General features: G+C 35.4%; 2 protein-coding genes across 2 annotated transcripts in view; both read left to right on the forward strand.

Moving 5' to 3' along the window:
- Positions 1–16,064, forward strand: part of LOC128985998 (protein borderless-like) — a 51,670-nt gene that overhangs the window by 1,557 nt on the left and 34,049 nt on the right. Inside the window, exon 2 of the mRNA XM_054406044.1 lies at positions 5,706–5,839. Coding sequence (XP_054262019.1) covers positions 5,706–5,839 — 134 coding nt within the window. The remainder of the gene's footprint in view (positions 1–5,705; positions 5,840–16,064) is intronic.
- LOC128985997 (calaxin-like) lies at positions 11,512–12,439 on the forward strand. The gene has a single exon (XM_054406043.1). The coding sequence runs from the start codon at positions 11,584–11,586 to the stop codon at positions 12,289–12,291; it is 708 nt and encodes a 235-aa protein (XP_054262018.1). The 5' UTR covers positions 11,512–11,583; the 3' UTR covers positions 12,292–12,439.

Genomic DNA, 16,064 nt, shown 5'->3' on the forward strand with positions numbered 1-16,064 from the left:
AAAAAATAGTTGAAATTATTTACGATGCATCACATTTGTTAATTACAGGTTCGTCGAGTGGAATTACAGTTAGCCTACATGTAACAAAAACGCGTGTTTCAGCTAGTACCTACATTAATGTACATTAACCATAGAATTGCATGCTAACATTGGCCTTGAGTAAAAAGTCAACGTCTCATCTCATGTCATGGGGTCATCGTGTTAATATTAATGGTGTGAATATTTGAAAATACCATAATTGACGTGAATGTTGTTTTATCACCAACTTAATCTACTTTAGTAACCGAAGTTAACTGTTAAACCGCATAAATGCCCTAAGTAATGTATTATTTAGGTCCAATCATTGCATTGATCACAAAAGTTGGCTATGGACTGCTTTGAACCAAATAACAATTCAATCAATTCCCGTGTTGAACCATATGTTTTCGGCATTTATCGGTGTTAATTATTGGTGGGGACATTGTTAGTTTGGTCTGTGAGTGAATTATCTCAGTCTTGAAAAGTTGTTCAAAAACTAGTCAACCACTATTTGACTGACTGACTTGCTACAATCGTTTAGACATGTCCCTTAGATCAAATATCCGACGGCATAAAAAATGTATGGTCCATTTTCCACATGAGGCGTCCGAACGCAACCATAAAGGTGACAATAATTTTCTCCAAAAAGTAAAACTTAAAGTTCCGTTTTGTTTTTTAAGGAAAAAGAAAATTACACGAACTTCAAGTGTGTAACATAACAATGAAGTGCTAAAAAGAAAATAATTAACAGAAATATAGAAATAACATGATACAAACGTGGTAGCCTAAGACACACAACCCATACAGCATCACTAGAAGAAGCATATATTTTTTCTATACTCTTATAAGAACAATGTTTGCGTGTATGTATGTATGCTCGCTTGTGCAAAGGTCTCAAAAACTGTGTTTTAAAGACTATCAAGTACAGTACCTCTCTGGAAAATGTCGGCTGAATCAGTCCAGTAGTTTTCATGTGATGGAACTTCAGAGTTATACACAAACACCCATACTTCGCATCATCGATGTATAAGTTATTATACATCGATGATTCGCATTTAGTTTACTCTGAAAGCAGTCTTGTATTGCATATTAGTATTGCAGATACATTAATCCATTCACACACTCCACACTGCTCGCCTTTACTACATCTTTCACCACTCCCTTCGTCGTAGACCTGTTTCCCTCACTTCCCATAGCATTTAGGATTGCAGATACATTAATGTAATTGCCACAGACAGTTCCCACACTCTGCACTGCTAGCCTTATTACTTCCTTCACCATTCCCTACGTCATGGACCTGTTTCCTTCCCTTCTCATATCATTAGGATTGCAGATACCTTAATCTATATTATTATACGCTTACTCCTCAGGAGGCACAGCCCTAGGAATCGGAAGAAAATTGTTAACGTAAGCATAGGTCGATATGCACATCAAATTAAAGGTCTTCACTAGTAGATTATAATGCCGTAAATTCAAGCTCAATCAATGGCAGTCGTTCAAAGATTCAAAATGGCAGATTCAAGAAATTTTTGAACGGCTGCCATTTTGCGCAGGATCAACCTTTTGAAGTGCGGTTTGCGGCATTGTATTCTACTAAAAAAGACCTTTCATTTGATGTGCATATTGACCTATGCTTCCAATTAAGATTTTCTTCCGACTTCTTGTGGACCGTTCCCCTGAAGAGTTATTGGATCACTGAATATGTGTTAAAATACAGTTTTATGCTCTGTAACTTTGTACCAAGTATTGTCGCTCTATCTACATTATTTTTTAAAATATTTAACCGTCTTCGGACTTTATTACCTCCCTGTATATTAAATATGGCCGTTAGTAACGATTCTGCAAACCCTTCCATTGTTGGTGGCATTGCCTATAGACTAGTAAAATTGTTGGTTAACCTAGAAGTAATTGTAATATAATTTATATCAATGGATTATTATGTAACTAGGTGTACAATGCAGTTGTCTGCTTGCAATATTGAGCGGAGCCAGCATATTCAATATCAATGATTTTTTTGCATTTTAAATAGAATGCCTATTTGCAGAGGTATCCAAAGTCAATCATAAGTCAGGATTAAGTGAATGAATCGTCTACTTGCAGGAACCGTATTCTATGTTTCATCTGGTTCTCCTAAATTAAATGTCTACTTGCAGTATCCAATGCCAATGATATATTTGGTTCGCATAAATGGAATGCCTATTTACAGATTCTAAAGTCAATAGTACATATGGTTCACGTAGACGGATTGTTTACTTGTAGTATCCAAACCCAATGGTACATGTAAATGAATAGTCTACTTGCAGTATCCTTAATAAATCAATGGTCCATTTATTTTGTTCACATAAATAAAATGCCTAATTGCAGTATCCGAAGTCAATGGTAGGCTTAGGCCTACTTCTGCTTCACTTATATGGGATGTCTATGTGCAGTATTCAAAGTCAATGATACGTCGGGTTCAAGTCAACGAATTGTGTTATATTTGGTTCACATTAGTGGAATTCCTATTTGTAGACTGCAAATAGGAATTGAACATGTTCCAATCAGATAGATATTCAAAGTCTACATTAATTGCACGTCTTGCTCACATAAAATGCTGTAAGTTATTTACAGATTCCAAACGCAATATGGTGCATCAGCCTAATTCCGGCAACCCTTATTATTGGTTTAAGTCCTATGTGGTCCGAATATTATTCAGATTTATACCTTCCCATATGGTTAATTACATGACTGTGCCAAATTTCCTGCAGATCGCTTAAGCCTGTCAGGTGGAGCCTGACCTGTATTTGTAAAACAAAGGCAGTGAGTGTAGTATAAGAGCTTCGCTTCACTCCGCTCAATAATTTCGATACTGCAAATGAATCATGGTAGGCCTAAGCAATACCTGTATTATTAAAAGGCAATAACGATTATTATTATATTATTATTACCCATTGTATGTAGAATTTGCTTTTCTTTATTTTTTTTTTCAATGTCTTCTTTCTTCATTATTAAAAAAAGAATCATTTATTTGTACAGAAGACTTATTTGCATTGAACATTCATAAAACTCACCAATTCAATTACCTCAATAACTGTTTACCAGTATTATTGTTGTGAGGGATTGGGGTTAGCCTCACTTAGTATAGGCCTATAACTTAGGTCTAGTTTTATTTTAGCAGTTAAAAGTAAGAAATTGTCGTCAACCACTTTCAAAATTTCCCTATTGTGCAATAAAATTTATCAATACAACTATTTTATTGTCTAAGTTACACCATTTAGTCTTAAACCTTACCTGTAAACCACGTGGTTGTGATTTCATTTCGTAAAACGATTTTGTATTTTTAGCTACAAGAACATTTTTTACAAAGTTTCTTGCAAATCAAGGGCGGTGTGATTTTTGTTGGTATAATTATGTTGTAGTGTTTTTTTAATGACCTCGTTTTATCTTCTCCTTCTCCAAGCAACATAAACTTAGGCCTAATTAGTTAACTATTCATTGTTGTTAAAAAGAACAGAACCATCTATATATTAATAGGCAAGCATGTTTCTTTAAAACCTTTTTTCTCAGCTCGTGTGCATCGTAGGGAAAATCTACGCATACCGTTAGAAAGCTATTTTCCTGTAGGTGTGCACAATCCCTTTATAAATTAAAATAGGCTCAAAGATAAGCACAAAAAATTAGTTTAAAAATTTGAAAAAATTAACATGGATTTTATGGGTTGCCATGCTGGTTACGAAATAACAACGAAATATAAACAGAAAATCAAAACAAATGGAAGAAACTCAAATCACATGTTTTATTTACAGTGTGGGGAGAAAATAGAGAAGTCTGTACATTACATATTTTTGGTCGAGTTTCGACCACTGGACGACCTCTCGTTTTACAATTAAATATAAACGGCATGGAGTTTAATCACTCAATATAGAACTGATTGTTAATCATTTCGTATTACATACAATATACTATAATATGCTCTTTAGTATTATCCAATTTTTTCTTTTGTACTGTATTTATCATGTGGTAGATTTGTTGACTAATGTTGAGGCTCTTGTTTACTTTTTAGTGTTTACTCGCAAATAATGACATGGCGACCAATTAACCCATAAGGCCCATGTTAAATTTCCAAAAGTTTGCATTCAAAATCTATACCACAACAATTAGTGACATAAGCTCTGCCAGGTCGCCCATTCTGCTGCTGCACATAGAGGTACAAGTATGCCTGATCACAATCCACATCTCCTGAGTGTTTTATTCAATATTCTGCTGACAACATTGGCCACAATATAATTAGACTAGATGGTAATGGAACTTTCCATGGCATGGGTATTATAGCTAGCGTAGTTCCAGCAGGGGCATTTTCTGAGGTTATCAAGAAACGTAATGTTTCCTATGAAGAGAGCTTAAGGACGTGGAAGATTTCCATTAGGCTACAGTGTATTCTTCTCAGGCTAGTAGAATGCGGTTTCTGAAGTTAAAGTATACATATCGTTTAATGTGCCTATGAGGTAATTGATCTAAACATGTGCTTGGTCATGAAAAATAAATAGTTTCCATGGTAATCATGAAAATAAATAAATTGGAATAAGAATTAACACTAAAATTTTATGGCCAATGGGGTGGAGCCCCAAGACATCGGATTTTCGAAACATGATTAGTCATTTTTGTGTTGTCCAAATTACTACCTACTCTTATGAAAAGTTTCAGCCCAAATGGTTCTCGAGTTTTGCGTTCTTACTGAAAATATATCATTGCCACACAATCTCGTTTGTGATATATATAGTATAAGTATTATACTACTAGCAGAGTACCCGTCCTTCGTGGGGGTTGGCAAATAAGTACATAAAATGCTTATTGCAGTTATACTCAATCTTTGCGTTTAAAATGTGAGAAGACACGGTTTGAGAAAATTTGCTCCCTTAAATTTACGGTATGCAATAGTATTACACATCTACCATAGTCACAATGCTCTACCACTTCACCTACACAATAGAGAAAAATAGTTATTAAGTATTGGCAAAATATCACAAATTATTCATGAAATTAAAAACATAATCATAACTGTAAACAATCCTACTTTTACAGTTCTCATTTGTATCACAGGTTTTTTTTGCTGCTTAGTTCAAATTAGCTTTTTTCATAAAATGCACTGAAATTGAATTAAAAACATCACTACTGAACAAGAAAGAAACATGTAGAAATATTAACAACAACAATAAGAACTCTCAGCTGGTACAAAACAATCATTGTTGCCAACTTAAAATCCATAACTCAACATTTCTCTGAATAACAATAAACTATTAAAATTTACTGACTACATTATTTTCTTTAAGAATGTAAGGACTTGTAACTTATTATATACCAAAAGTTGCGCAATTTAATTCTTTAAAATTTACTCATTTACTTATTTAAGCTACCTGTAATAGTTTAGGACTTATTGGCTAAAAACATAAATATTTACGGTAGCCATTTTGAAAAACCTTTCATACAAGGCCAACGCACCTCCGTAGAGTGGTAGACTTTTCACCATCGTTTTTTTCCAGCCATTTTTACATACAAATCCATTTACAGAAATTATATTACAATTACTTCTAGGTACAGGTAAATTTTAAGCTATTTTTACTAGTCTACTAATCGTGGTTCCTGTTATTAAGATGATTTATTGTCATAAAATGCAAGATTTGCACGTTCTAACACGACGTTGTTTGCAGCATGGGCGCAGATGGAGGAGGAGAAGAAACCAACCTACCTAACGGCCTCCGTAGGTGACTCTGTGGTCTTCAATTGTCCACTAGACTTCCCTCACGACGTGGAAATACCTTACGTGCTGCGGTGGAACAAAGAGGTAAACAACAGCTGATGTATGTGTTTTCAATAGACCTCATTCAACACTACGAGACCCATTGCGTGTTGTTGTCTACGCTGTATTTTTATTTCAGGATTAGTTTTGCCAACAGTGTCATTTGGAGGCTTCTGATTGGCCGTGGGAACACCATAACCAAAACGATACGATGGAACGACATCGGCCTCGGGGGTCTAGTGCAGTGGCGGTTCTAGGACCTTGTCAAGGGGGGGTCTTCCGGGGGTTCTCCCCCGGGAAAATTTGTAATTTTCAAAGCCGTTTGGTGACTTTCTAAAGCCATTTTTAACACCTAAAACCTTGCCTAATTGTCCATAAACTCCGCATTTCACCTGTTGTTTGTCATGAGCAAATAGACATTTTAAAATTTTAACCATGGCGATTGCATTCATGAATTTCAAAACACTGTAGACTACGGCCATATCCTCATAAAAAAGCCGTTGGGTGACTTTCTACAGCCAGTTTTAACGTCTAGAACTGTGTGCAAAACCTCCCATTTCCCCATTTTTATTTGTCATGAATAAGTAGACATATTTAAAACTAACTATGACGATTGCATTCATAAAATCTCAAAACATATTGTAGGCTACGGCAATATCGTCCTAAAAGCTGTTTACTGACTTTCTAAAGCCATTATTAATGTCTATATTTGTGTCTAACTGTCCAAAAACCTGCCATTCCACCTGTTATTTGTCTTTGTCATGAGCAAGTAAGTAGACATTTTAAAAATCAAACTATGACGAACTTGTATTCATGAATTTAAAAACATAGGCCTACTGTAGACTACGAAGCCATATCTCCTAAAAATAAGCCGTTTAGTCACTTTTATATGGTCATTTCTAACGGCTAGAACTGTACTCAATAATTATCCTAAAACCTTCCATTTCACCTATTATATGCTGTTTATATGTCACGCAAGCAAGTAGATACGTTTTTCAAACTTATGTTTTCTACTGTCCATTTCATAGATCTGTCACAATATGTACAGTATCGAATTCAGTACCAGTAATAGCATTGACTATACAAAACTTTAACATTAGTGTTTATATAGTAAATGGTAAAAGGCTACTGGTGCTACTGCTACCGCTGATTGCTGATTGATGCCTGTGGCCTGTGTAAAGTTAGTGGCTAGCAGACAATTTGACAGCTATGGAACATCAGGAAATCAGCTGTTTCCCCGTCCTTGCTCGCGCGCTCGGCGCTCGCCTTTGCCCTAGCATGTCAACAGCTGACTGCTGTAAAAATTGGATGATGCGTATAACTATAGTTCGGCCGCTTAGAAAACGACCTGCGCGCTAATGTTAAACCAATGCTGGAGGAGGTCGCTTTCTAAGCGGCCGAACTATAACTTTCCATTGTGTAATATTGTTTTATTTGCTGTGCTATTGTCCACAAATTTGATCTATGTGGAACTTAATACTACTCCTGCCATCGCTTATTAAGTTTAATAAAATCTACATTGATGTCTGTTTTATGACATTGCGTGTTTTAAGGACGAAATGTACGTTTAAATTTATTTTTCCAGGGTCCAAGGGGGGAACTTAAGCCCCTGTAGCCCCCCCCCCTTGGAACCGCCACTGGTCTAGTGGATAACGTGCCGGGCTGATAATCTGAAGGGGCCGGATATGAATCCTGCTGGTTGCACTAACTTTTTTTGTCTAACATTTTTTTCATTATCAGCAAGTTTTGTTGGTTTGGTAAGGTTATGACAGTTTAATTTTATAATTAAAACATTATAAAATTGAATTTGAGGCATTTATAATTTTATTTTATGAACATAACTATTTTTTCGATTAGTTAACCTTCAATATAGTCAATCAGAAGCCTCCAAATGATACTGTAGGCAAAACTAATCCTGAAATAAAAGTGGTGCGTTATCTACAGTAACGCCAAACACATGGTTTTTCCATATTATTGTTGACTACATGTAATAACATTGTTAAACCTGGCAGGTTCTCCCGTAATCATCAAATTAGTGGATTCACTTTGGCATCCACACTCCAAGCAACATTCACTGTCAATATAATTTTCATCCATCCACAGACAGACCTGACGGTGACGAGGAGTTGTGATAAATCGTAGTTAGTGTGAAGGATCAACAACTTCCTGTTTAAGTACTTGATACACGCGTGATTACCGTGTCATACATCATTAGCGTTAAAAATGGTCTTCTTTAAACCGGAGGAGATAGAACGAAAGGTTAGAGATTTTGAGAGGGGGAGGGGGGATTTGTCCAACTCCGTCACACCTTAAAGTATTACACCAGGGTTCGTATTTTAAGGCATTAGTGAACTATGAGTGATGAATGAATGAGGCGACAGCTTTACTGACAAATCAGCTGGTTATTTGGCCAGGATTATATAATACCCCCGCAGTAGCAAACCTACCATCTAAGCGAATTTCCATTTCATCCTGAATTGCTGAATATTTTCGATAAAATCGATTTAAATAACACTAGTGGAACCCCGTCGAAATCGACGGTTAATCTTGAGGTTTTATGTAAATTCAGCTAACTGAGATGGATAGAGTGAAGTCATCAAAATCTTAGTTAAATGAAGGGAGGATAAGCATTAATAAGTATGACGATTGTGTTTCCTAAAAAACGTGATTGATGAATTCGTTTAACTCAATATTTCCTACCTTTTTATCGGCTTTAGGTTGCCCTAAGGGTTTTTTAGGAGTCTTATAATTGTTTGTTCATGAGTTTGTTTCATACCAAAGCCACTTTCACTATATGGGAGAATGAGTTCATATAATTAATTAGTCTATCATGTTACGGAAAGAGTCAATTTTATTACTAACCACTAATTCCATCTGCTTTAGGAAAATCATTCAGATTGTATCCTGATCTATAAGTAATCTTCATCTTTGGTCATAAAAATACAGAATTCTATCAGCATATTAAATCAGTTTTTTGTTTGATAAAAATATCTGATTCTCTAGAAAGCAGTAACATTCTTACTTCGATCTCAGCAATTTTAATTCCTTCTCTTGCCACATCGACCCATGTATTTAATCATCCTGTTCTTACTTGATAATTCATTAACTTGTGGGGTAGTTTTTCCTTGGCCTTATAGATCACATAAAGCTGTGCATGTATTTCGTGGATAGGAATTAACCATAACTGTAGGAAATTTTATCACAAATCTTGAACATTTGCGGAACCAAATCCATAACCTAGTCCAGCCTTGGTAACAAATTATGCAAATGCGATGAGATGTGATGACACTGTTGTGTTTCCGAATGTGTTGTATGTAGTGAGGTTTAGATGCGTTGTTCGACCTAGCTACATGTGTACATCAAAGTAAAAACTGTGTACACATTTTTTTTAATACCTGAATTGACATTAGTTCACCTACTTTATCAAAACCATAGACTCCGTAGTTAGTCTATTCCAAAACTTGAACACAGCTCTCATCCTCAACGTACTCATCTATGACACAATTTTCAACCCGATTATCAAAAACTTGTATACCAATAAATGGATCTCAGGTCTTCTTGATAAATGAGTCTCAGGGTTTTCTTGAATTTAAAAATAAATGATAATTGAAAGTAGGAAAAAAAGGCAAGTGCCAACCTTACAATATATATAAGCTAACCCGATAAGGAATAGTTATATGTTCCTTTGAAATTGATATATCACACTTATTTCATAATTTAAAATTTTCTAAGAGCAATAAAGCATAGATTTTTGAACAAAACATTTAAAGCGTATCATAAATTCATAATTTTGTTGAAACTATAAAAAACTTGCCATGCAGTGGAGAATCCATTTAAAATCATAAATAATAATGTAAACATTTAAATTTGACAGTTTCAGTAGACCTTTGCATACAATTTTAATATTAACAGCTGGTTCATTAAAAGTAGTGTAAAATTATCCATATGGTCGAAATGTAAACAAAATTGCAGAGTGAACTTTAAAGGCCTCTGGGGCAGAGCCCCAAGGAAATTTACATCGTTTATCTTTTGAGGGCTCACCTACTGACCAATACATTTCTTTAGACACCCCTACCAAGTTTCTACACCCAGCCGTTCTCTCAAATTAGCTGTGACAAAACCCTCGTTTTCCTCCATAAGAATAACATGGGATGGGAATTTAAAGGCCACTGGGGCAGAGCCCCGAGGGAATTCTCCATGTTTCTCTTTTGATGGCTCATCTACAGACCGGGACCTTTCTTTAGACACCTCTACCGAGTTTCTACGCCCAGCCGTTCTCTCAAAATAGCTGTCACAAAGAAAAACAGTTTCAAATTAATATATAGATTAGGTTTAACGAGTACATAGGTTTGCTGCTACAGGGAAACTAATAAAGTGTGTTTTTGGTAAAACTTTGTAAAATGAATAAAGTTGCCAAGTTTGATCAAAATATATCCATAAACAAGCAAACTACAACATTTTACAATATCTTCCATAAGAATAAGATGGGAATTGTATTTTTTTTCTCAATAATAACATATTGTAAATACTGTATCACGATGATTGGCTGCCACAAAGGTGATAAAGTTCACAACACTTCACTACATTTCACGATTGCATTCGGGAGCAATAAGTTAATAAATTGCGACCTTTCTAGAGTAATCCTACCACCAGCACGCTTTATTTGTTCAATTGACAACACTTAATTTCATATTATCAAATTACTTAATGAGGGGTTGTCAGTCAGTCAGTCATAGTAATTACAGTTGTCTATTACCACAAGTGCACTCGCCCTCTCCTACATGCTCAGACTTACACATGTTTGCTGTGGCTAAATCCACCCCCAAACCCCTGTATAACCATGAGAAAGTTATTGCAATTGGTAGATAGCTACCGTAGAGTCAAAGACTTAAAAACAAACCTATCTCAGTATGTTTTTAGCGAATTTCCCTATAGGGAAGTAGCTATTACCGTAGGTGGCACGGTAAGACCTAGGCCCGGGACCGGTTTACTTTTTCATTTTGATGTCCCCAGAGGCTAAAAACACCATTCGTTAAAATTTTTATATATGTATGTATATATATATATATATATATATATACGTCCGTGAACGTGATAACTTGAGTAATTTTTGTCCAATTTTGATGAAATTTGGTTTAAAGGTGTAACGCTGGATAAACTTGAATGAGTCCGCGAACCAGCATGATCGGACCATGGGAACGGGATTTTACGGGGGGTTTTATAAAGTAAAAAATGGTTTTTCTCATTTTTGACCCTCAAAATACAAAATTCCCCAATTTCTCTCTAGATCTTTTTAAAGAGCTTAAAAAAACAAATAATTTAGTATATTATAGTGTTTTTGTACGGTTATTGGTAACGGAGACAATTCAAAAAATTGTAAATTTAAAATTCCCATGTTATTCTTATGGAGAATATTGTAAAATGTTGTTGTTTGCTTGTTCATGGATATATTTTGATAAAACTTGGAAAACTTATTTATTTTATAATAAGCTAGGAATATTTTACTAAAAATTACATTTTATTAGTTTCCTTGTAGAAGCAAACCTACTCAATCTTATGTTATTTAAATAGATTTAATTAAAAATCAACTCAGACAAATGGAAATTCGCTTAGTATACAGGTTTGCTGCTGCGGGGGTATTTTATTCCTATTTGACTTGTGGTAATACCGAACTTTCATGAGAAATACATAAAACAGCTGAACAACAACAACAACAACACAACACTGACATTTTACGTCCCCATCAAAAGCAACATTCGGAAACACTACGCGTGCATAATTTCTAGTCTATGGGTTTCTCAAGGTTGGATTTGACTTTAGACTCGCGTGAGGAGATAAGATGTAAAGTAAAATTTCAACATGTAATAAAGAAAACTCTTCCAAAAATTCACTTTTCCAAGGACGAGGCGGAGGCTCTGTTGATCGTTTACTACAAACTGACCAAGAGAAGACCCATGGACCGCAAATACTTCAGGGACGTCATGTTCAAGTTGTTTGACTATTCCAACGACGTGTTGATAGAGAGGATATACTCCGTCTTTGGAGATGCTGCGAATAAAACGGAGCTAACGATGGAGTCTTGGGTGCTCGGGCTGTCCGTCATCTGCCGCGGCACTCTCGAGGAGAAGATCAAATACTGCTTCACCGTCTACGACATGATGGGCGACGGAATGCTGAGGAAAGACTTCATGCTGATCGCGCTCAAGAATAACTTTCGTGACGACGAGAGCAAAGAACTCTTGTTGGACTTGATAGAAACTCTCGTGAAGAAAATGGACGTCGACATGGATGGAGTAATCAGTTACGAAGACTACAGAAATTCCGTGTTGAAGAACAACTTCCTGCTGGAGCCGTTTGGCTACTGTGTGCCTTCTAGAGCCGCGATATACACATTCCTGACCACCATGACTAGTCTGGTGACGACCATGCATTCAAACAAGACCAGCCGTAGCAACCTCGAACTGGTACCCTCTAAAACCAAGTTTACTAAAATGTAAAACACGAAGATGCGGAATTTCGTTTAGGCTACGTACAAAAGTTCAAAAACATCGGCGCTATGAGCTTCGTCACAATTGTTCTCTCCGTCCAGTGAAAATTGTTAAAATCCTCTACCTACTCTAAAAAATGCAAGCCTTTTTGCAATGACAAGAATTTTACTTTACCATTTCAACCACTAATCTTAGCTACCTAATTTATTATGTTTAGCAGATTAAGGTTATGATAGTCATCTTCTGATAATCAAAACCGTGCAATCCGAGTTTACTATAAAGTTGGTGGATGTGCCCTGCGATTGTAGAAAAATCATTTTTTGTTTACACTTATAGACTAATGTTGAATATGCCGAAGGAGCTAGGTTTGGTCTGGAAGATGGGACGATACTCGGGTAAAACCTGCTTTTGACTAAGAGCATAAATTTTGTTAAAAGAATCTAGAAATAGCAGATTATACAGTACCGGCATTGCTACCTGTCTCGTTTACAAGTACCATACAATTGTCTGACTACGTAGGCTAGTTAAAATTTGAAAATGTGACTTCATCGCAAACAAATTTCGATATCCCAACCACTCCAAAGGTATTGTGACAGCTTCTTACACAAACCATTAAAATCCACGTAAAATTATTCTTGAAGAGCTTGCGGCCACGAGTGAAGTGTTTTTGTGTCTCGGGAGCTATTTACCTATTTGGTTATTCTTCCCGCTTCTCCCCGCCTACGCTGTCAATCTAACCTAATCAGCTGCTTCCATGTGCGACCACTTCACTCTCTCACTCGCTCTCCTCTTTCTCTGTCTTCCTCCCCTGCCAAACTGTCACGGGCTAATCAAATCTGTCGCATGCCACGTTTGATTGACCCCCCCGGATATCATAATCTTGATCTTGCAGCGTTGTGTGGGCATTTGTGACTGATTTGCAGCCATAGACGATCTTTCTTGAGTCGGTAGGTTTTTAAAAAACTGGCCATGCAACAAAGATTTCTTATGCAGGGTGTGCTCACGCAATTTTAAGGAATAGGTGAAGGGACTTAATGATAATTTAAAAAAAAAAAAAAAAACAGATAATTTGAAGAGTGGCTCTGTTTTGCTGATTAGGCATACTACTATTCAAACTCCAGAGACCATTTTAGGTGTTTAGAAGAAAACATCCCATTTTATTGTAAAAATTCGTAGCCAGTGAATCAAAATGATTGTAGTTACACAGAGCGCTGATTAAATTGCCGGTTTTCTCAAATACACCATGCTTTAAAAACGCAAATGATAACTTATTGTGAACTATCGCATCTTTTAATATGTCGTATTCAACCATCAAAGTATCAATAAAGGAATAGATTTATAATTTCGACAGCAGCGCTTTTTAAGAGTGATGGTTGGATAAAAAATATTTATTTGAGTCAAAAATTGGCTATAGCTTTATATACGAAGATTGGATTTTTTTGTTCAATATCCATAGTCAACCATTTTATGCGTTATTATTTTTTATGTTAATACCTCTGTTGCAACAAAACCAGAGGCGTCAAACAATAGGCTATTTAAATTAATTTATTGAATATTTAATAATTTTTGTCTTAATAAATACCACTTACAAATTAACGCTCAATATCTAATATCTCAATATCTCTAATTGGCTAATTAAAAACAAACCATTTACAGTAGAGCAATAAGTCATCGCGTCATAGTGATAACAATAAAGTTGACTATGGTACGACGTTTAAGGTACATTTTTAAGTTCGAATACTACTTCGACTTTGGTACTTTGATAAAAATACTCATATGATAATGTGAGATCTATAATGAATTTTATTACTAGGTTAATTTCCATAAAAATTGCCTGTACAACGTCCAGCGCTCATCAACACTTCATTGTCATATATTTTCAATTTTAATCTTCATGGAGCCAACTATTTTTGATAAATTAATAATATATAGTAAACACAACAATTTTTTCCCTAAAAAGCAACTATAGTCAGACAGCGGAATGGATAGTGAAATCATTCAAACATATTTAAATAAGTTAACGCACCTTTTTTCAAATTTCATCAAAATCTGATAAGACAGTATCTAAAGGAGTTGTCGTACACACATTATTTATTAATTACCCTATGCCTTTTTGCAAAATCTATTATAGACTATTAAGTCTGGAGGAATTACCACAAATTCAGGAAACTGTCTTTAGCCGGCAAAATAATGTTTAACTGTGATGTTTTTTTATTGGTTTACGTATATGACCGGCGTTTTATGATTCTATGATTGTAAAGTCCGTGAGACAGGCGAAGGACTCTAAGGGATTACAGCCCTCCTTAAAAATTATCTAATATATACAAATTAGTTTTTTATAAAACTAATTCCCCCAGCTTTTATTGCATGTACCAGTTCAACTAGGGGTTTGCCAGCAGTTGACAGTTAGTCGGTGTACATTGTACAATACTGTACAATCGTCAGTTCATCTGCTTGGGGCTACAAAGCCTTTATTGAGGGCGTACACAACCATTGTACCATTGTACGTAACAATGGTCCCTCATGGTTGTTGCTTAATCTAGACGTTTCCGATCCAGCGTCCATCGATGTTTTTGATTACCAATTAGCTCAATCGTTATTTTTAAATTACAATTCCGACTGACGGAAATTAAAAGTGGGCACGAGAGGGTGCGGTGAAGTAGGCCTAGTGATGCAGATGGTCCATTATATGCAGATCATCGTAATATTAATGGGTCACTTACTGTGTATGCCAGAGAGAACGTAGATAACTCTTAAGTAATGGTTGATAATTATAACCTTTAACACAATTTTGTCACAAAGATTTTCTAGACGAGATAAAAAATATACATTTTATTTTGTTAGTGTCATCATACCATCTCCTAACCACGAGATAAAGCTTCATTTTGATTACTATGAAGACTTCCTTCATTTTTATGGGGTAAAAATAGGGTTTTCCCATTTTTGACCCTTAAAACACAAAATTTCACAATTTCTTTCCAGCCCTTTTTGTAGAGCTTAAAAAACTAATAATTTAGTATTTTGAAGCGTTATTATGCGCCTAATGGTTACGTAGAAAATTTCAAAAAACTGTAAATTTACAATTCCCATGTTATTCTTGGGATATAACAAGTAAACTGTTGTAGTTTGCTTGTTAATGAGCATATTTTGATCAAATTTGGAAAATGCATTCATTTTATACTAAACTATTAACATTTTACAAAAAAAAACAACTTTTTACCCTCCCTGTTGCAGCAAACCTAAGTACGTGTTAAATTAATGTTATTTAAATAGGGAATAAATGTGATATATTTAGAGAGGCATTTTAGTGTAAATCCAATCAGGCAAATGGAAATTCGCTTAGTCTGCAGGTTTGCTGCGGTGGGGGTATTTACTTGCATAATTGTAGTTTCCGTCCGTAGTCTAGGCAGGAATTGGACAGGTCAATAGGTTAGGTATAATAATAATAGAAACAATTTTAGTTGTGTGATTTTATCAAGTGAAATAAAACACAATAGCTAGTTTTGAATCATCTATACTATTATATAAAAATCTAATGGTGTCTGTCTGTATGTGTATTACTAATAGGTACAAAAACTACTGAACCAACTGGGCTTAAATTATACAAAAGTATAGCTACCATACCAAGGACCATTATAGGACTATTCACATTTCGATACTGACCGTAGGCTTTGTATTGCCCCTTTGGCTTTAAAAGTTACGAGGTGAACAATTTAAAAGTAAACATTGATTGGTCTCCATGGCTGTGATGAGAACACTAACAATGTTTGTTAACATTTGCT

This window comes from Macrosteles quadrilineatus, unplaced genomic scaffold, assembly GCF_028750875.1.
Source record: "Macrosteles quadrilineatus isolate MER2022 unplaced genomic scaffold, UCM_ALF_1.0 Scaffold_2__2_contigs__length_208266976, whole genome shotgun sequence".
Classification (NCBI taxonomy): Eukaryota; Metazoa; Arthropoda; class Insecta; order Hemiptera; family Cicadellidae; genus Macrosteles; species Macrosteles quadrilineatus.

What these genes read in the sequence shown, in the direction of transcription:
- LOC128985997 (XM_054406043.1), top strand. Translation starts at nt 11,584, where the DNA reads ATGGGTTTCTCAAGGTTGGATTTGACTTTAGACTCGCGTGAGGAGATA.